Source organism: Falco cherrug, chromosome 10 (assembly GCF_023634085.1).
Source record: "Falco cherrug isolate bFalChe1 chromosome 10, bFalChe1.pri, whole genome shotgun sequence".
Lineage (NCBI taxonomy): Eukaryota > Metazoa > Chordata > Aves > Falconiformes > Falconidae > Falco > Falco cherrug.
In genome coordinates this window covers 2,422,466-2,441,557 of record NC_073706.1, presented here as the reverse complement: position 1 = coordinate 2,441,557, position 19,092 = coordinate 2,422,466, and the positions used below count along the sequence as shown (strand labels likewise).

At 49.4% G+C, this 19,092-nt stretch overlaps 1 protein-coding gene across 4 annotated transcripts in view; it reads left to right on the top strand.

Moving 5' to 3' along the window:
- The first annotated feature begins 3,933 nt into the window (after positions 1-3,933).
- CBFA2T2 (CBFA2/RUNX1 partner transcriptional co-repressor 2) overlaps positions 3,934-19,092 on the top strand; it is a 66,373-nt gene continuing 51,214 nt past the window's right edge. For 2 of the 4 annotated variants that reach the window (XM_055722130.1, XM_055722129.1), the window contains exon 1: positions 3,934-4,033. In XM_055722130.1, coding sequence (XP_055578105.1) covers positions 4,006-4,033 — 28 coding nt within the window. In that variant the 5' untranslated portion in view covers positions 3,934-4,005. Of the gene's footprint in view, positions 4,034-4,504; positions 4,678-11,705; positions 11,725-19,092 lie in introns of those variants that run through there. The other 2 variants (XM_055722131.1, XM_027812009.2) reach the window with 2 other exon arrangements.

Here is a 19,092-nt window from a genome sequence, read left to right as displayed (position 1 = left end):
CATCAGACCTGCTGGTGACCCACCTTGGTCCATACCCTGCTGTACAAGGCCTCCCTCGAGGTGGGAGCTCACACAAACCCACACTTCAGAAGAATGGGAGCAAGGTTGCAAAGTCCTGCTCCCAGAGACCAAGCTTCCCACCTGCACCCACATTTGTCATGTTGGTAGACAGGCTTTATTCAGAGGTGGACTCAAGACCATGCAATGAAGGAAGTTTCCTTTGGTAGGACCTTTGCAGGAGCTGGAGCAGAAGATGGAAGGATCCCAGTGAATGAAAGAAGATCAGACCCAGAAGGGTGCTTTACATCAGTGCTCAGGTACAGGTGAGGACGTGGCAGGACAGCAAACAGAACTGAAAAGAACCGTCTTCAGAGCACAGCTCACGCAGTGTGGCACAAGCTGTGGTGTGGGATGCCAGCAAATCAACAGAGCAGATGCCAAGTACCTGTTCATAGGGCAAGCACCATTCCCCCATGCACCAAATAGAGAAGTACACCATGGAAAAACACAGCCCATGACTTGACTGTTTGTCTCACAGGCAATTAAATGTGTTAAAGATGATGGGAGCATTTCTTGCCTTGTGGAGTGCATGTATGAACATTTTAAGGGGTTTTGTGTCTTACTGGCTACAGATATATAACGTGTATAGTGGCTGTGTATTTATAGTCCTAAAAATGCTGTTTGCAAAACTATGGATGCTTATTGGGTGTGATACACGTATATATATATTTAGACATACGTACTACCTCTCTCGGATGCATGTGCGAACATACTGCACTGGGCTGAGAAGTCTTCTTTATCTTGTCCCAAGTACATCATGTTTAAATGATAAAAAGGGTTCCAAATAAAGTCCATGTGCCCGTAGAGAAAGGACATATAGAAACATCCATCAGCTAAGTGAACAGTTGTTGCTCGGTTGGACGCAGAACATAAATCCATACTCATAAAGGCTGGATGTTGTTTTTTTCTCTCTTAGAGCAAATAAACCCTGCTCTGTGTAGCAGTGTATCAACAGAGCAAAAATTGCAACTGACTCCTTCGTTCGATGGCTGTTGATGTTTCCCAACCTCTACCCCAGCTCCAGAGAGAATGACACAAGCTCAGCTCACTGTATGGCTGAAAATCTGTGGGGCTGGAGGTGGGGAAGAGGTGCTCCCCACAGGGCAGGCTAAAGCAGCAGTGTGTGTCTCAGTGACAGGGTCCCTCTGCTCGCAGACTATCAGGGTCCGGAGATCATCCTCCCTAAAGGACCATGCCCACGCTCCAGGTCTTGCCCACAACCCTGGCACTACTCATCTCAGATCCCCCGAGAAAGAGCACGGAGACACCAATCCCTGCTCACACCTCTTCGTCTCGGTAGAAACTAGACCTTGCTTCTGTGGGGAAGTCACATATGACTATGGAAACATCCCAAGCTGCAGTCCTGAGCTCCCACGTCTTTCATCAGCATTGAGGTCTGCAAGCTCAAGCCTTGTATGTGCTCTATCCTGGTGTTATTTAGCACAATCCTCCCCTCTTTCAGGTTTCCATCTGCAGCTGTTTCATCTTTAGAAACAAAGCAGCAATGCAGACCCTGTCATGGAGCTGCTCTGTGCCCACACGGCTTTACCTTGGGCAACACCAAAGCTGTTAAAGAGAAAGGAAGTTGAAGATACATCAGCTCCTCCTTCAGAGCTTTCCCCAGCACATCTCAGCACTCTGCTTTGCAGTCCCAGCTCTCCTCGCTACTCCCATTCTAGGCAGTGACACTTCACACCAGGGCATGTCCCCCCACGGTCATGGTGCCCAGGAGGCACAGGACCCGGAGCAGGGCAGCAACGGCCCGATGCCATCAGAACTGCAATTCCCATCTCTGCTTCCACGCTCAGGCACAAGGAGGGCTGCAGCGTGGGTGAGCCTCAGGGACATGCCAGGCTATGTCTGAGGAGCACCGCCAGATGGCCAGGGCCCATCATGTTGGTGAAGCTTCTGATGGAGCCCAGCCTGCCGCTCTCCTAGGGACTTCGCAGGCTTTGGAGACTAGCTAAATTAAACCAAAGCCCTTATCAGCACCCCACACAACAGCCCTTTCAGCTTCGCCAGTGCAAATTTGGCCACAGCAAGGCTGCAGATGACACTGAAATGAAGTGGTGGTAAACACAGGCCAGAGCCAAGCTGCAGCCAGCGCAGCAGGAGATAAGAGCTGCGTGGGGGATGCAGGCTCTGCTGGGCAGGCTGGTCCAGGGAAGTGCCGGCGCCTTGCAAGGGGAGGAGGCAAAGCCACTGAGTCAAAACAAGGACAATGGGACTAGATGCCTCTGTCATCTTAGTGCATATTTAGATCTGCTCCATCATGGGACATCTGGGCCCAAGAGATTCCTGTTCCTGGTCAGCAAACTCAAAACAAGCCTGTGGCTCCCTGATATAACCACTGCTGAGCTGCAGTGCACCACAGCTCACCTTTCAACAGGCTGCAAGCCAACAACCACCAGCCCAGAACTGGGTGGGCCCAAACCCAGTTTGTTGAGAGCACGGTCCTACTGGGAAAGAGCAGCCCTGACCCATGTACCCTTTTTCCCCCAAGACCCGAGTAGGGCGCTCAGCTTTTACTGCCTTGATTATACAGGCAGCAACTTGAGAGGATGGATAGTGCCTTAGGGCAGTCATTTTGGATCTCCTGCTCCATCCCATGAGCTCTCCTTCACTGGTGATGAGCTCTGCCAAGGCTGAGACAAGAGACAGCAGGGCATCAAAAGCCACACTGGTACCAGCTTGACTTGCTAACTGGTGGTGAGGAGATCTAATTAGGACAGGAGACTGAGTCCTGGCCCTGCTTCCAGGATGACATATATATTTTACAGAAACACTGGCTATAACCCGATTTGCAGACACATGATCTTCCTCCTACAGCTACTTTCAAGTCTTTCAGGAAGTCCCTGACCCAGCTGGCCTGCTTGCAGTTTCCCTAGAGAACACCTATCACGGCAAACCCCTCCAGGATGGGAGCAAGGTTGTGCTTAGTTTTCATATGCCAGTTGGCCTTCACCAAGAGGCTGCAGCCTCAAAAATCCTAGGCAGGACTCTCAGGCTCTCGGTGAAGAACTCATCATCACAAGCTCCGACATTTCCGGGTTTTGAGGCACCCACCAGAGGTAAACAGCACTCAGGCTTTGGACTTCACAGAGTTAAACCATGTCTCAGCACTGCCGTGAATATTTGACTTAACTTCTGGGGTTTTTTCCCTGTAGATCTAATTGTGTTTTCCTGTGGCCAGACTCCCTGGGGAATTTGTGGCAATGCAGCAGCCCATGGGAGATCTCCTGACACAAAGCTCCCTGGCCAACAACGGCACACCTAACCATGAGAGCTTGTAGCAAGGCTTTTCCACAGAAGGACCCTGAGTTAGCTGGTACTTGGGAAGAGCCCCTTTCTTCCGTATTGCAGCTTTCAATAGATAAAGGCTTATATGAAAGCTGGAAAGAGATTTTCTACCAAGGCCTGTAGTCACAGAACAAGGGGCAGCGGTTTTAAACAGAAAGAGGGTCAGTTTAGATCAGATATAAGGAAGGAAGTTTTCACGATGAAGGGGGTGAGACGCTGGTTGCCTGGAGAAGTGGATACCCCATCGTTGGGCAACTGCAGTTGGGCCTAGGCAGTGCCAGGAGGCAGCTCAGAGCTTTGGTGACACCACCGAGACCCCAGCGCTGGGCCGCAGGCCCAGGCCCCGACACCTCTGTGTTACCGGGGCGGCCTCAGCACACAAGTGGGAATAAGGTGACATGGTCTTGGGGAGGCCGTAAGCCACAACTAGGCTAAAATTCAGAATTAAATTCATATATAAAGCGTCGCCTGTGGTCAACCAGGGGCTCCCCGCTCCGCTACCCGGCAGCAGGCCAAGCCTCCCGCGGCCTTGCCGGGGCGGGCCGGGTAGGCCGCGCCCCCGGTAGCGTCACGGCGAAGGGCCGGGCCGGGCCGGACCGGAGGGGCCGCGGCGGGGAGCGGGAGGAGGCGCCGAGGAGCCGGGCGATGGTGGGGATCCCGGGCGGCTGCCACTGTAAGAGCCGCGGCGCGGGGGGAGGCGCCGGCCCGCCCGGCGCCGCTCGGCCGGGGGCGAAGGGCCTAGCGGGGCCGGGGCCGGGCGGCGGCGGGGCCGCCTCGGCCTGGCCGGGTCTCTGGCGGCGGGGGGCGGCGCGGCTGGAGGCGGGGAGCGGCGGGCAGCGCTGGGGCCGGCCCCGCCGTCGGGCTCAGCCCCTCGGGGCTGCCCTGCCCTGCGCTGCCGGGGGGAGCAGGGCGGGGGCTGCGCCCGGCGCGGCTCTGCCCGCTGCGCACGTCGGTACGTGAAGGCGAGCGGTGCCCGGGCCGGGTTAGCGTGCTTGGCGTGCCGTGCTTGGCCCGCAGTGTCGGGCGGCCGGGCCGGCAGCGGCCCTGGGCAACCCCGCCTCCCATACCGGCCCCCGACGTGGCCCCCGGCATTTCCCAGCGGTTCCCGGGCGGCCGGGGGCCCGGTGGCCGTGGCCGCGCTGGCAGAGGGGCGGGCAGCAGCGGCGCTATTGGCCACAGCCCCCCGGCTCGCCCCTGGCTTGGCTGGGGACAGCCGGTGGCCTCGGCAGCAGCTGGACCTGTAGGGGTCAGGTGGGCCCCGACCCGGGGTGTCTGGGTGAAGCCTGTCTGGTGCAGCACCCTCTGCTACTCGGGCTGGTGGGTAACCGGAGCCCTGCTGCTGTTGTGCGTTTCTCAGGGCAGGTTTGTTACCGCAGCACTTGCTCTCTGAAAGCGACCGGGTCGGCTGGAGAGAGGGAAGCACAACAAGGAGCAGGGTAGATGGTGAGCCTGTGCCTCTCACCACATTAACCTCCTGATGTTTTCCTCATCCATGCCTCTGCGCACAGTATTTGTTTATCCACAGTTGGGAGTGGATGGAGAGCGTCTCAGCTGAGGTGCCTGCCAGAGCCGCGATGTCCCTCTGTAACGGATGTCCAGAGGGCCGGGCCCCCGGCCGGGCCATTTACACGGGGCTGGATCATGGCCTGGCGGCGGCTGTTGATAAGTCATAGTTCAGTGAAAGGAGAAAAGCAGTTAAAAGCACATCCCAAAGCTCAGAGGAAATGAGGGAATTATAAAATGAAGTGTGATTGCTCATAGGGAAGCAATGTAAAGATAGATGCTGACGCTAATGTGGAAACCACCCTGAAAGCTTCATTCCCGATATGGGGAAGGAATTACCAAGTGATGGAAATTGCAGAGGGTGGGTGAAGACTTTATCGTGCTGCTTAGTGCAAAATGTGTGGAGATGTTCAGGGTGAGGTTCTTATCCCTTAAGGCAATTGCAAATATTAGTCTGTCAAAGCATGCGGACTTAAAAAGGTGGCCCAGGTGGCTGCGGCGGGAGGAGGACACAGCAGTGAGCAAGCCATGGTAACATCCACGGGGGTTTGCAGAACCCTGGTACCTGGTTGATGGGCTCCTAACCTCGCTGCCATAGAGGGCTTTTCATTTTGTCTGCCTTGAAGTAAAGGCCCTACAGAAAGAGCTCGGGTGAGGTCATCTGCTTTAATCTCCCTGTCCAAAAGTCAGCCCTTTGTGCCTGATCTCCTTCCTCTGAGTTCCATCTGCAGTCGCAGGGGAGAAGCAAGCGCTTCTGAGGGTGATTCATCTCATCAGTCTTGGACATCTCTCTTCGGGTGAGTCAAATTACACACTGGAGGTGCCTGAGCTTTTTCATTGACTGCAAGGGGTGTCCAGGACAGCTGACTTAGGCTTTGGCAACAAGGAGTTAGATGAAACAAATCCCACCCAGTGTGTCTGCTCATGGCACAGCTTGATGGTGTATGCAAAGACTGGTGAGATTCCCTGTTCCTCTTAGACTGAGCGCTGGGGGGAGGGACGGGCCTTCGAAATCCTGCTTTAAAATAACAGAAGCTGAGGGAGACAGTGATCTTGTGCCTAAAGCCATAGCTTCACAATGGGTATGTGAAACCAGTTCCTCTCTCAGCTGTGACACTTTCTGCAACCTGGGGCAAGTTGTTTGAATGTTTTTCCGGATCATGGCCAGAACATGTAAATGTGTGTATAGTCGCTCAGTTTAGCAATATTAAACCATGTCTGAGATTAGGGTTTTCATCTGGGTCCCGCTGACAGAACCAAGTCAGGAAGTGATTGCACTGACCTTTCACCAGCAGGTACAGCAAGGCAGTAGCCGCTGGCAAGAGAGGGTGACGAGCACCTGGGATGCTTTGGATGACTTGGCGGCAGCTAAAGCATCATTTCTTAGGCACCTTTAATACGCCTGCAGCTCGGCATCCATTGGTGAAGGGCTAATGATAACCCTGGTGAGCCACACAGCTCTTTTACAAGCATAAGCACGTAAATACACCTTATAGCCTTCAGCAGCTTTGTAGATAGAGCAGGTAATGATGTCCTGTTAGTGCCAGTTATTGAACAGGCTGAACGCTGGCACATCACTTAGTTCTTGGGCCTAGTGTCTGCCCAAGAACATTGTTGGATTTTATCTTTGCTCTCAAGAAGGTGAATAACCAGCTGTAGACTCATAATTTTTATAAGCACAAATTATATGCTTTGCCTTGTTTATCAGCCCAGTGATTTTTGCTGTATTATAAATCCAGTTGCTGGCAATGTCAGGAGGTTGCTTGATTTCTTTGGGTATGTATTACAGAGAAATGGTTCAGTGCTCGGTGTGAAACGAGTGATCTGGAAAGAAGGAAGAAATATGGAACTGCTTTGAAACTTTGGGATGTTCCATATTATTTTAAGGCACATACTGACTCTTCTGAGCATGCTTTTCTTACATAGATATTTCCAACGGGGAGATAGATCTTTCAGGGACTTAGTCTTGATTTTCATATACTGTAAAATTAAAGGCTTACAGTGTTTCTCTTCCCTTGCACCAGTGTTCAGAAGCATGAAATAAACTGACTTTTTAAAGCAGTCAGAGAAGAAAAGTTTTTTGATTTTGCGGAGTCTCCTTCACTGGAGACATTCAAAACCCTCCTGCATGTGATTCTGTGCAGCCTGCTCGAGGAGACCTTGCTTTAGCAGGGGGTCGGACTAGATGATCTCCAGAGGTCCCTTCCAACCCCGATTGTTCTGTGATTCTGTGATTTGCACCTTCTCTGGGGATAGAAAAGAGCATGTACTTCAAGTAGAGCTCATGTGGCTGACTCTTAAAAGCAGGACTGGAGTGGAATAGTGAGCTGAGTACACTTTCCGTCAGCCTGAGCTTCCAAGGCTTTGCAGCTATCTCAAGATGTTGCCATGAACCACTGGAGTGGGGAGGAGGACTGCTCAGGTTTACCTTTTGCTGGCAAGAATCAGAGGTGAACTCTTTGATGTCAGAAGGAGGGGGTGGCTGTAAAATTCACAGAGGTGAGAAGTGAATCTGTCTCTCCCCCTCCAATGTAGAAAGTCCTGGAGTCAATGCATCCACCCAGACAGGCAATTTACCTGAAACTCTTCCAGGCCAAAACCCACCATACTGAAGGCACTTGTCCACCCCATGTCTGGAGCAGAAAACTTCTCCTCTGTCCCCATCACCTTCCCATCCTTTCCTGCTGCATCCCACCTGTGTACCCACGGATGTTTGATTCAGCTATGAAAAGTGTCATGGATGTTGTTTTGGCTGTATTTGTGCACTTCAAGTTAATCAACCCTGACCTTAGAGCTCAGTTCAAACATTCTTTACTCCGTTTCATGTTCTTCTAGAGAGGGAAGCCCTAACTTCTACAGGTAGTAACTTATCTGGCAATTGGACCTTGAGGTCAAAGTCTGCACATATGTTTTCCTCAAAGACGTGCTTTGCAGTCTTGGTATAATTTAAAGGATCAGACTGTTCAGGCAGGGATTTTGTCCAGTGTAGATTTATGTTGGTATTTAAGATAGTAGTTGATAATAGCCCTCAACCTTGGGTTGCAAGGATATTTTCAGAAGATAAATGGTATGCTGTTGTCTTGACTTTGGGTCTATCAGTGACACTTTGAAGCTTTTTGAAATATTACAGAATTTTTTCATTACAGGTATGATTTTGAATGGAAAGCGTAGCATTAGCCATTTTTTTTCTGTGGATGTCATAAAATAATCGGATGGATGCTTAGTGAGTGCTTGCAGAATTACTGCTGCTTTTCTCCAAGTGGACTTAATAGACACACCGGTTTGTTAGTGTCAATACCAGCTTCTCCCTGAACTACATGCATCCATATTTTTAATCCTCATGATCTCTTGGGAGTTAGTCTGTCACTTCCTAATAGTGCACCTAGTTGCTGTAACAGCAAGTTCCTCCAAATATATCACCTGGGATGCTCCCACTTGGCTTGTGTGTGCATTTTATCATTTCTGACAGGAGGCAACAGGAGGAGGAGAAGGAGCTATAAAAACCTATAGGAAAGAAAACAGGGAGGCTGTACATTGTCGGTGTAGGTGGGAGTAGGCTGGACTGGTGAGGGATGGTTGGGTTGAGCATCACCGACTCTGGTGGGACTGGGCTGGCGGCAGACAGCAGCTGGGCAGTGCTGGGGAGCTGATCCAGGGACCCTGCCTGACTCTTCAGACGCCTTATCAGGACTGGTGAGCACACAAATGCTTAGCTTAATAACTCAGTACATCCCAGCTATCTTTTGTATCTGTTAGCCAACAAATACTTGCTTTATACTTTTAAGTTGTGCATCCTGCCTGCGGAGTCTCTGCGTCTGACTGGAGGTGCTTGAGCAAACGGAGGTGGAAAAGCAGCTGTAGTGTGGGGTACATCTGTATGGTCACACATGGTCCTGGGCAGACAAACACTTGTGGTTTTCTTGCTTGGAGCACCATCAGCTTTCTTTTCTTTTGTGAGTACTGTGGTACACAATATGTTGTGGCTCTGTTCTTAGGAGCAAATATTTCAGTTGGTCTTAGTTAAGCAGAAACTTTTTAACACTTTTTTAAAGGTTGGGGATATCAGCCTGCGACATTTCCAGGTGCCAATGAGATTAATTTGCTTATTTTAGGTGATGGCACATAATTGCATGTGCAGGGGCGGTACTGTAGTCAGGATGTTAAAACACGAAGAAGTCAAATGGCTCCCATGTTCCTCCCCCGCTGTGCAAGCTCTTTTGCATTAAAACACCCCATCTAGCTGATCTGCAGGCAGGAGTCTTCCCTCCTCCTCACTGATTAGGTTTGGTGGGGGCCAAGAAGCCACTGATAAATTGTGACTGTAAAGGGCTGAACTTTGAGGGGAGATGAAAAAAACCTTTGAAACATTTGCCGGCCTGGCAGCGCGTACGTGGGTCAGTAATGGGGTTTATCTTCTGACATCATTAGGATCTCTGACATTTCTAGCTTAGAAACAATAACTCGCCTTATCCGTCGTCATGTTTTTCTAATTAAAGACAAAGCTTGGTAAATATTTTTTAAATGATTGAATTTCCCAAGTATGGAAAACACATGTCGAGAATCAGGCTGGCTGCATCCAATGCGCCTTTTCCCATAGCGTCCCTTGGAGCATGCGAGTGCAGATACAGATTTAGAGCTGTGGGTGACAGGTTTATCTGGGATGATTGGCAAGGATTTATAAACCAGGAGGGGATTTAGTTTGCTCTCTCTCCCTCCTCTTCCCCCTTCTCTGCCCCCCACTCCCCAACCCCCGTCTCAGAAATAGGAAATTGGGATCACATTAAACCCTAATTGGTTTGGCTCCAGTGCTAGTTCAGTGGCTGCCAAATAGTTAATTTATTGCGTGAGAGTTTGGCCATGTGTTGAGAGGCAAATTTGCTTGAAGCAAGGGATCTTTGTAAACTGTACATCCATTCCCGTGCCAGGTCCTGTTTACAGCGGCACCAGAGCGGGGTGCAGGAGGTGCTTTCCATACCCGTCCCAGCAGGACAGCGAGGGGGGACCCTGCCGCGGGGCTGCCGTTCTGCCTTCCTTGCTCCCCAGCCGGAACGCTTTCAGGAATAATTGCCTAAAAGGGCTTAAAGTGGTTTTAGCTGGACTTGGCGATCGACGTTTGGAAACTGCCAGCTAGATAAGATGTAGGAGACTCTCAAGAGAATAAATGCATCTGTTTGGGAGGTAACAGCAGGCCTGGGCTGTCACCACAGAGCGGGCCCAGGTGGGGAGTCCCTGGGGTGGCAAGATGGCTTTTCCTGGATGACGTGAGGAGGGGCAAAAGGGAAGCAGGCATATCTGGCTGGCTTCCCGGGGCCCCACAGAAGCCCTCCTTGTTCCTGCCGGGGCCGGTGGCTGTCAGACATCCCGGATTTGTCGTTCCTTGCTGTTGGACCTGAGGCATCTAGTTGTGTTTGCCTCCTGTGAAGTCTTCTGGAAGCTGGGCTCCAGCTGAAGAGCTCGCCTGGGCTTGAAGGACAGCACAGCCTTCACTTAGGCCACTGCCATCACTGCGTTCGCTGGCACTTGAAAGGGAGTTACTTGAATTAAAGAGGATGCTGCAGCCAAAGTTAGGGACTCTCACTGCTAGTGGGGCTCTGGTTTTGGAGTATGATTTGAAAGAGGCTGTGTAAGGAATAAATCCACGGCTGTGGCATTTTCTTTCATTTCTTGCTGAGTTAAATAACAAACTTGGTGTAAGGGAGCTGCTTCCAGCTCTGAGGCAACAGAATTATTACCACCGTGCTCAGCGGTGCCCTTTCCTGTGTCAGCTGCTATTTCCATTGTGAACTTGATACCTGAAGGCTCAATATTGTGACCCTTTAATTTTCAGCTGCTAAAACGTACCATGCGAGTTGGCTAAAAGGGAAGAGCTCAGAGGGGAATTTGAAGTAGTTATGCTGTGGGAGCAGTGTGCTTCTTTGGGTATTTCTTAAGTGCTGAGTGTTTAGGAGAAATTGATAGGTAGTAGCAATGCACACTTAGCAATACTTTTCCTTCTGTAGCTCTTGCTTCCTGGGATGTAATAAAATCCATTTAAGTTCTATTTATGATCTAAGGCCCAATGTAGTAATAGTTTTATTTGGATAATTGTGGCTGTTCTACCAATAATCAGAATACTGAACACTTCCAGGCATACTCAAAACCCAGGCTGTGTATTTAGAAGGGCACAGGGTTGTCACAGCCAAATGTTAGCCAGTTTTTCTGAGGAGTTGGAGAGACATCAGTTCAACAAAAAAAACCCTGTATCAAGCTGAGCCGTATTGTAGAAAGGCAGCTCCTGCCTGTGGCTGCTGCATTGGGGCAGTGCTGCCCTGGACTTGCCAGCAAGAGCATGGAGGTGCTAGCAGTTCCAGGCAGATCAAAGGGAGACAAATCAGACAGGTATTGGAAGCAAAACGCCATAGTTTGTTTTGAAGAGCATCTTCTCATCCCGAGGTCTGAAAGCAGGTTAAACATTCATCAGGGAGCCACTCCCCACTTTTGTATCTCCTGCCTAGTTTGAAATGCAGCCATTTCTGGGATGAGGTACTGTAATTACTTTAAAGTACATCATACTTCCACCACTTTTGGCAGGAAGGAAGGAGGAATACTGTGCTCCATCGCCAGACAAAACAGAAATCAACAATTGGGATTTTTCTCAAAGAGCGGATCTATCTTCTATGCCATTAAATCTGAGTTGGATGGAAGCCTTGTGCCCATTTTGCTTCCGCGATGCGAGCATGGCATTCTGCAGCACACAGCCCATGTTCACGTGAAGATTTAAAGCAGCAAATTCTAGCCAGAAATTCTTTCTAGCGCTTTGCTTTCCTTCTGCTGTTTGCTTCCCTCTTCGCACTACAGATGCTGATGGATCACCTTCCCATGGTGAGTAACGATACACTCTGTACTTTATGTTGTGCTGAGAAACTCTGTTGACTTCAGGAATGTTCTTTCAGTGATGCATTTCCACTCCTAAACTATCACAGATCAGGAGGCACTGAAAAACCTTCAAGCCTAGCTTGAGATCACTTGTGTCAGCCTAGACACCTGCCCGCTCTTTGAGGCTGGGCATGTACTTGAGTGTGTTTCAGTGCTTGCGCCATGGTTGCGTGCATGTACGAGCTGATGCATCCAGGTTTCTAGCTTTCTGAGCCTTCCCTACTCCCTTCTCATCCCCCTTCATAGATGGAAGTTGTATTAAACTTGATATCCTTATCACAGAGCCATCTGCTTCCCGGGACCAGTTTTTTTCTGCCAGGAGATCTGCTTAGAGATGGAGAGAAAAGGCAGCAATCTTGAGGATGGTTTCCAGAAAAAAAAATACGGCAAATCTTTGGCAACCATGAAGCAAACTGGTTTAGCAGATCTGGGAGAGCATCTCCAGGACCTTTGCAGAGCTGAAATGGTTCAGGGCTGTGGTATCGATAATCACAGAGGCAGGAATAGATCCTTAACCTAGTCTCTGCTGTCATCTATACATCTACTTCTGTAGCCAAGCCACCCCTCACCTATAAAGTTGTATGCAGAAAGGAGAGGCCAGAATTTAGACACAGGCAGGGACTTGTTCACAGAGCTTGTAAATCTGACTGGGGTATCAGGGACTGCAAATCAGTGTCACACAAAATTGAATTTTTGGCGGATCACCTGCATCCATTTACTACTCCTAAACCAACTCCAAGAGTTTGAGAGTTTTACTCCTCTGCTGCAAAATGCCTGACTCCAGATTACTTCCTTTAGTCCACCCGAGTCTCCACATTTCAGAATACACTGGTTGGTGCCTTTCTCCCCTCGCAGAGGGTGATTTTTTCTGTGAAAGTGTGATCTTCCCTCTGTATCTAGGTTAGTGGGTTTGCATGGCAAGGTTTTGGTAGCAGGGGGGCTACAGGGGTGGCTTCTGTGAGAAAATGCCAGAAGCTTCCCCCATGTCTGATGGAGCCCATGCCAGCTAGCTTCAAGATGGACCTGCCACTGGCCAAGGCTGAGCCCATCGGGGCAGTGGTAGTGCCTCTGTGACAGCATATTAAGCAGGGGGGGAAAAAATATCTGTGCCAGTGGGAGAGAGGAATGAAGCTGTGTGAGAGCAAGAGCCCTGCAGACCCCCAGGTCAGTGCAGAAGGAGGCAGTAGGTTCTCCAGGCGCCGGACAGAGATTCCCTGGCAGCCTGTGGTGAAGACCACGGTGAGGCAGGCTGTGCCCCTCGGCCCGTGGAGGCCCACGGTGGAGCAGATCTCCACCTGCAGCCCAGGGAGGACCCCACGCCAGAGCAGGGGACGAGTGTGAGGAGGAAGGAGCAGCAGAGACAGCGTGTGATGAACTGACCGCAACCCCCATTCCCTGTCCCCTGTGCTGCTTGGGGGAAGGAGGGAGAGAAATTGGAGGTGACGTTAAGCCTGGGAAGAAGGTATGGGTGGGAGGAAGGTGTTTTTCTGATTTGAATGGTAATAAATTAAATTAATTTCCCCAAGTTGAGTCTGTTTTGCCCATGACAGTAATTGCAGAGTGATCTCCCTGTCCTTATCTCCACCCACAAGCCTTTTGTTGTATTTTCTCTCCCCTGTCTGGTTGAGGAGGGGAGTGATAGAGCGGTTTTGGTGGGCATCTGGCATCCAGCCAGGGTCAAACCACTACAATCTAGGTATGCTGAGTACCTAGAAGTTAATTTGATGGAATCTTGGGAAGAATCTTGGACAGCAGCAGATACCCCTCTTTTGGAAAGCTTGTGGATGGGGACCTTGCAAAAGGAGTGTTTGGGGTGACCTGCACCCTCTTTGATTTTAGCATTGCCATCCCTGCCGCCCATATCTAAAAGCACCTGCTTGGCCTGATTCTGCACTGTGGTACTCCAGAAATGTTCACATGCTCTTGTCTGTCCTTTTTCTTCTTGAATATACTTGTCTCATTGAACAAATCGTTTCTTTTCCCTGTGTAGTATTGATTTTAGCAAGAGGAAAAAAACCAACCTTTGTGCATGTGAATGGGTAAACAACTATTAGAGCACACAAACTGTTGAGCAGGTAATTTTTTAGATGTTTCTTGACTTGACTGCTGCCAGTTTTATTTAAATGTTAACATCTTCAGTCACTGCAGCTACTGTGTTCATCAGGTTTTATTTCCCATTTAATAATTACAGCAGTTTCCCTTGAGCCCTATACCTCTAATTAAGAAAGTTAAGTTTGAGATAAAGTTAATGGGATGAAATTTGTAAGACTTTTATGGTAAAATATGCTCATAAAAATAACAGTTGTAGACTCGGTCACTACTCCTGAATGTAGTTTACCACATCTCCTTGATCTTCTATCAGTGCTGATGACTTTTCTGATGATTTACGGATAGTTGAGCATCAGAGACCAGGATCTCGTCCATGCAGAAGTTCTTGCCTTTAGTCTCGCAGATACCATACAGGATGGTTGGTTGGATATAGGATCTCCACTTTCCCTTTTGCATGTGTCAGTAAGGATTGCCTCAGTTCCCACCAGCACTGCACTGTTACTGTGCTGCTCTTAGTGGTGTAAGGTGGCCCAGGAAGCCCTGCAGAACGTGGCAGCACCACATGGGACGGATTCTGCTTCAAGTGGACTGTGGACAGATGTGACCTAGCTGCTGTCCAGACTCTTGCAGCCCTGTTCAGTGAAAGCCTGTTGTTATTTCGCTCCCGTGAGTGAGCCCTGTTAGGAACAGCCACCAGAGGGGCACTTCCCTATGCTGTGCTGCTGGGTGCAGCAGTACTTTGGTACCTCCCCAAATGCACCCACCACCCCTCTCTGCCCTGCACAAAGCCTCCCTCGGCACAATTTTGCAGCAAGCTGGGTTTTCTGCTCCTTTATGCAGGATTTGTGCAGTCATTGCTGGTCTTCGCAGTCTGAAGGCCAGGGAGGTTCCACTTCTGCTGATAGTAGCCCCAAAGAAAAGCTAAAAAAGAACCACCCTAGATGGGATGAGAAGCGGTGGCATGCGCAGGCTTGTTCAGGTGACCAGGCACGGTAGCCCTCTCTCTGCTGACTCTGCTTCTCCAGCATGGGCTGAGTCTGTAGATCAGCAGAACAACCGAGGCGAGGATGAGCCAGTGGACAGATCTGCCTGTGTACATGCAACATGCCAGGAATTTAAATCTGTCACCGATGGTGCTGTCCAAATGGCTGCGCTTCTCCGAGCAGCAGCTCCGTGAATGGAGATGTACCTCTTCGCACCTGTTTTATAACACAGAAGCAAAATATTCGGAGCATCCAAATAGTTTATACCCCGACAAACAAATTCTGGCAGTGGGAGCGTGAGTTTCCATCTCATTAAGCTGTTGGCAAAGCTCTGGTAATTCCAGTCACTGATACAGCGCAGGAATTATCCCTCAACATGACTGGTTGTGTCAGGTCAGAGCATCACTGTTTTTTCTCAGAAGCTGCGTGTTTGTACTTGAGGGTAAAAGAAAGTGTTGAAATGTCAATTCATTGGGTTCTTCTCTGGTGCTGGAGCAAGTTCTCATGAGGTCAGAAAACAAGTGTCTGAGGATTTCTGTACAGTGAGCATAAAGTGGGTTTCTGCACCTAAGTTTTAATGAGGAATTGTTTTCAAATCTGATTTTTTTTAATGCAAAACCTGGTACTGACTGGCAGAGGCTAGAAAGTTCAGCTGGGAGGTCACTAGCTCAACTGCAGCCCGAGTTGGCTTTGACAGAGTTCCTGCCACCTCTCAGTTTGTTGGTCTGTATGAAATCAGCGGGTGGTTTTGGTCCACTTTCTCGTGGCCAGGTCGGCTGTACCACTGTCAGTCCCATTTTTGGCGTGCAGGAGGCGTGCTGTGAGTTGGAGAGATGGAGTTGGGTGAGCTAGAGATCGTGGTGTCCTCTGGCTCCTCTGGCAGGCAGAGGATGAGGCATTTCGTTGAAGGGGTGGCAGGCAGATGTCAATAAGCATGGGAAATTTGCCTCCAGTGCTGTTAGAGATTTTACGGTGTCTTGCAAACAAGAAGGAGCAGTTTGCTGTCCCTGACTCATGTTACATTACACAGCTTGAGAGAGTCACATACAAAATTAATTTTAGAGGTCCGTCGTCCTGTCCCAGAGACTTAAGGAATATTTTAATAGAGCTTTTATAAAATTTATTTGTTTGATCAAAGGTCCTTAATTTCATCATTAAATCAGGATTATCTCTCTGGGATTATGTGTTCTGCATGCGTCAAGAAGACAGCCACACTCCATTTGTGTAGTAAACTTCGCCTGCCTGCGGAGATGGACTGTGAAAAGGCCAAGGCAAGGGGGAGGCTGGGTACCCAAGAGACACAGGGATGCAGGTGTTTGTAAACAGGACCCAAGAGCGAAGGAATTATCCCTCAACATGACTGGTTGTGTCAGGTCAGAGCATCACTCTTTTTTCCTCAGCAAGAGGACCCAAAGAGGAGCTTTTATAAATGTCGGTTTGGTTGGACTTGACTCTTGAACACATGGAAGAATTTTAGTGGGCTGCACCTTCAGCACTTCTTATCATTCCAACATCTCGTCTCTGAGACTCCTTCTGGCATTTAGCAGCCTCTGTCGTTAGTGCGAACCTTAGGGGGTGAGTTTGCAGCTTTTCCATATCCCCAAACAAGCAGGCAGGAAAACCTTTTAATTTGCAGAAGGATCTTCTGTAGTTAATACAAGTTGACCCTGCAGCGTTTCTTGAACTAATTCCTGTCAGTTTGGCCTTGCAAGATCTAATTTTTGCCCTCAAATTATCTCCTTCAAAAAGTTTATTACATCTCAGGGATTTTTTCCCCTATATGACTATGATTCTGAATTAGGTTCAGGTCATCTAAAAGTCACTGCTAAGTAGCAGGTAGCTTCTTTGACTGATGCTGTAGTGTCCAGACATTTGGAGCCTATCGGGAAGTGGTTTTGTTTGGGGTTTTTTAAGTGCACCGTCTGTCTCTACAGTTTGTAGTGGCATAGTTGCATATTCTTGTGTTCCCAATATAAATATTGTCATCACTGAGCAAGGACTTGCAGGAAAATGCTGAAAAGAAATGCTGAAGCAGCACTGCTAATCAGGTAGATGTATTACGCTGCTGTTTAGTTGTGAGAAGAATGAACTCTTGGACTAGAAGCCTGCTCAGACTGCAGTATTATTACCTTGAAGAGAGGTGTTACTTGAAATGGCTGCTGAAAAAATCCCCCCTGGAAATGTTTTTCTCTTGCTCTGCTCATAATGATGTTCCCTAAAGGTTATATATTTGTCATCTATTCTTCTAGATCTGCAGGGAAGTAAAATTCAAAGTACTTATGCTATGGCTTGGAGCATCAGGTCAGACATGAGCAGCTTGGAGCATGCGTGGTCTTACCTTTCCCTACACGGAGCAGGGCGTGCTGTGAGCCTGGCTGCCTGGGACACACCGCGGTGCTGGGCTCGGCTGCAGGGATACTGGGGGAGCTGCAGCACGCTGGGCTGCATCCCCTTGGCAGCCCTGGTTGGGTCGGTGCAACCCCGAGCTGTTGTGCAAGGGGTGCAACTGGTTGTAAGCATACGATCGTTGGGGCGCCCAGTGGTGGTCTGCAGCTCTGAGTAGGAGGGGTGGTGTATCTGTCGCTCATCTCTCCCACTCCTTCAGGGATTTTTTTGGTGGCCAGTCAGTGGAAAGCTGACCATGGTCATTAACTGAACATAAACAAGTCATGCTGAACTCAAAACTCAGCCTGCAGCATTTCAAGTTACTTGGGCTCAAAGCAGTCAGGTTATTAACCACAAACGCGGCGTTTATAATCCAAATACTGGTACAGCTTAAGTAGGGCAGGAGCCGGTGTAACTCTAATCTCCCCCTGCAACGCGGGGCAGGGCTGTGGTGGGCCAGGTGTTTGCCTTTAACTGCAGCTGTTCCATCTGCAGAACCAGGTGGGGACGTTCAGGACCGTCAGCAAAACACAGCTGGGGAGAGTTAGGAGCAGCCCCGCAGCGTGCTATTTCACCTGGGCAGAGCACACCCTGAAGCAGAACCGTCTGCAATAAACACGGCTTCACCTCAGCGATGGTTCTGGGTAGGATTAATGAAATGAAGAGGAAGTAAGTGTATGCTCGAGCTGGTTTATTATTTTTTTTTCTCAGTAGCAGCACAGCCAAATGGAATCAGCTATTTCCAGAATGCTGCCTTTTAACCACCTGTGCCATCAAATCCAGCCCCACCTTGGAGAAGCTTTTTTGATGAGTATCTCTCTTTCATCTCCTACTCCAGGTTTTTATTATTGTTTTTTAAATTAAGGTGTTTCTTTCTTGCTCTTTCCCCTGAGTTGTTTTTTTTTAAGAACTCTTGGTGTAGAAAATAAAGGGGTTGACAGCTGTTGAAGCTTCAGGTTTAGTAGACCCGAGTTTTAGATTGAAGGTAATTTTTGGCCTCTTCCTTATTCCCCTGTGTGCACGTTAATCAACTTCAGCACACAGACCTTTGGCTATTGCTGGCTCTTGAGAATTGTCCGAACATGTATGTCCTGTGCATGGGGTGGAAGACCTCTGACTTCTTTGATGTGATGCTCTCACCAAATGCTTTTTTCAGTCTATTGAAAAATCTTCGCTTTGAACTGTCCTGAGTGTTTTCCAGTATATTACTTACCAGGTTTGTGGGAACAGGAGAGGCCGGGGGTGCATGAAGCAGAGCAGGGTGCTGAGCACTCGCTCTGCTCACTCCACTGCTGCAGGGAGCTTGCTAGGGGGACCACAAAGCACAGATGGATCCCCCTTTCTCCTATGGAGAAATGATAAGGGATCTGATGGCTTCCATCCCCTTGCGTAAGGACAGTGTTACCTGGATGTAAAATGCTTGGATCCAGGGCAGGCAGCTCCTCAGTAATGGTGTGTTTCCTCCTAAGCACTTTGGATGGAAAAAAAAAGTTTTGGGAGCTTTGCATGACTTTCTCCTCCCCATCTCTCGGACCCCACTGGGAATTTCGTTATTAGTGCTGCTGGGTTGATATGGAAAGAGCTGGAATGCCCAGGGGATGAGTGGAGATGTGCACCTCTGGGTGAGGTGGGTCACCTAAAATCTGTGCGGGGGGGCAGCTGTGGCTCAAAGTATTGGGTACAGACGTGGTGGGGTTGGAGGGAGCTGATGCCTCCAGCAATTACTGGCTTCCTCTTTAGCTGGGTTGGTCTGAAACTTCTGCATGTTAAATCCTGGGAGTTTTTAAGGGTGGGTAGGTTGTGTGCTTCATCAGCCTGGTTTTCTTCAGCTGTTTGTCGAAGGAGAAGGTAGCTGTATTTTTTTGAGACTTAATTTTCTGTACCTGTTGTGTTTTGT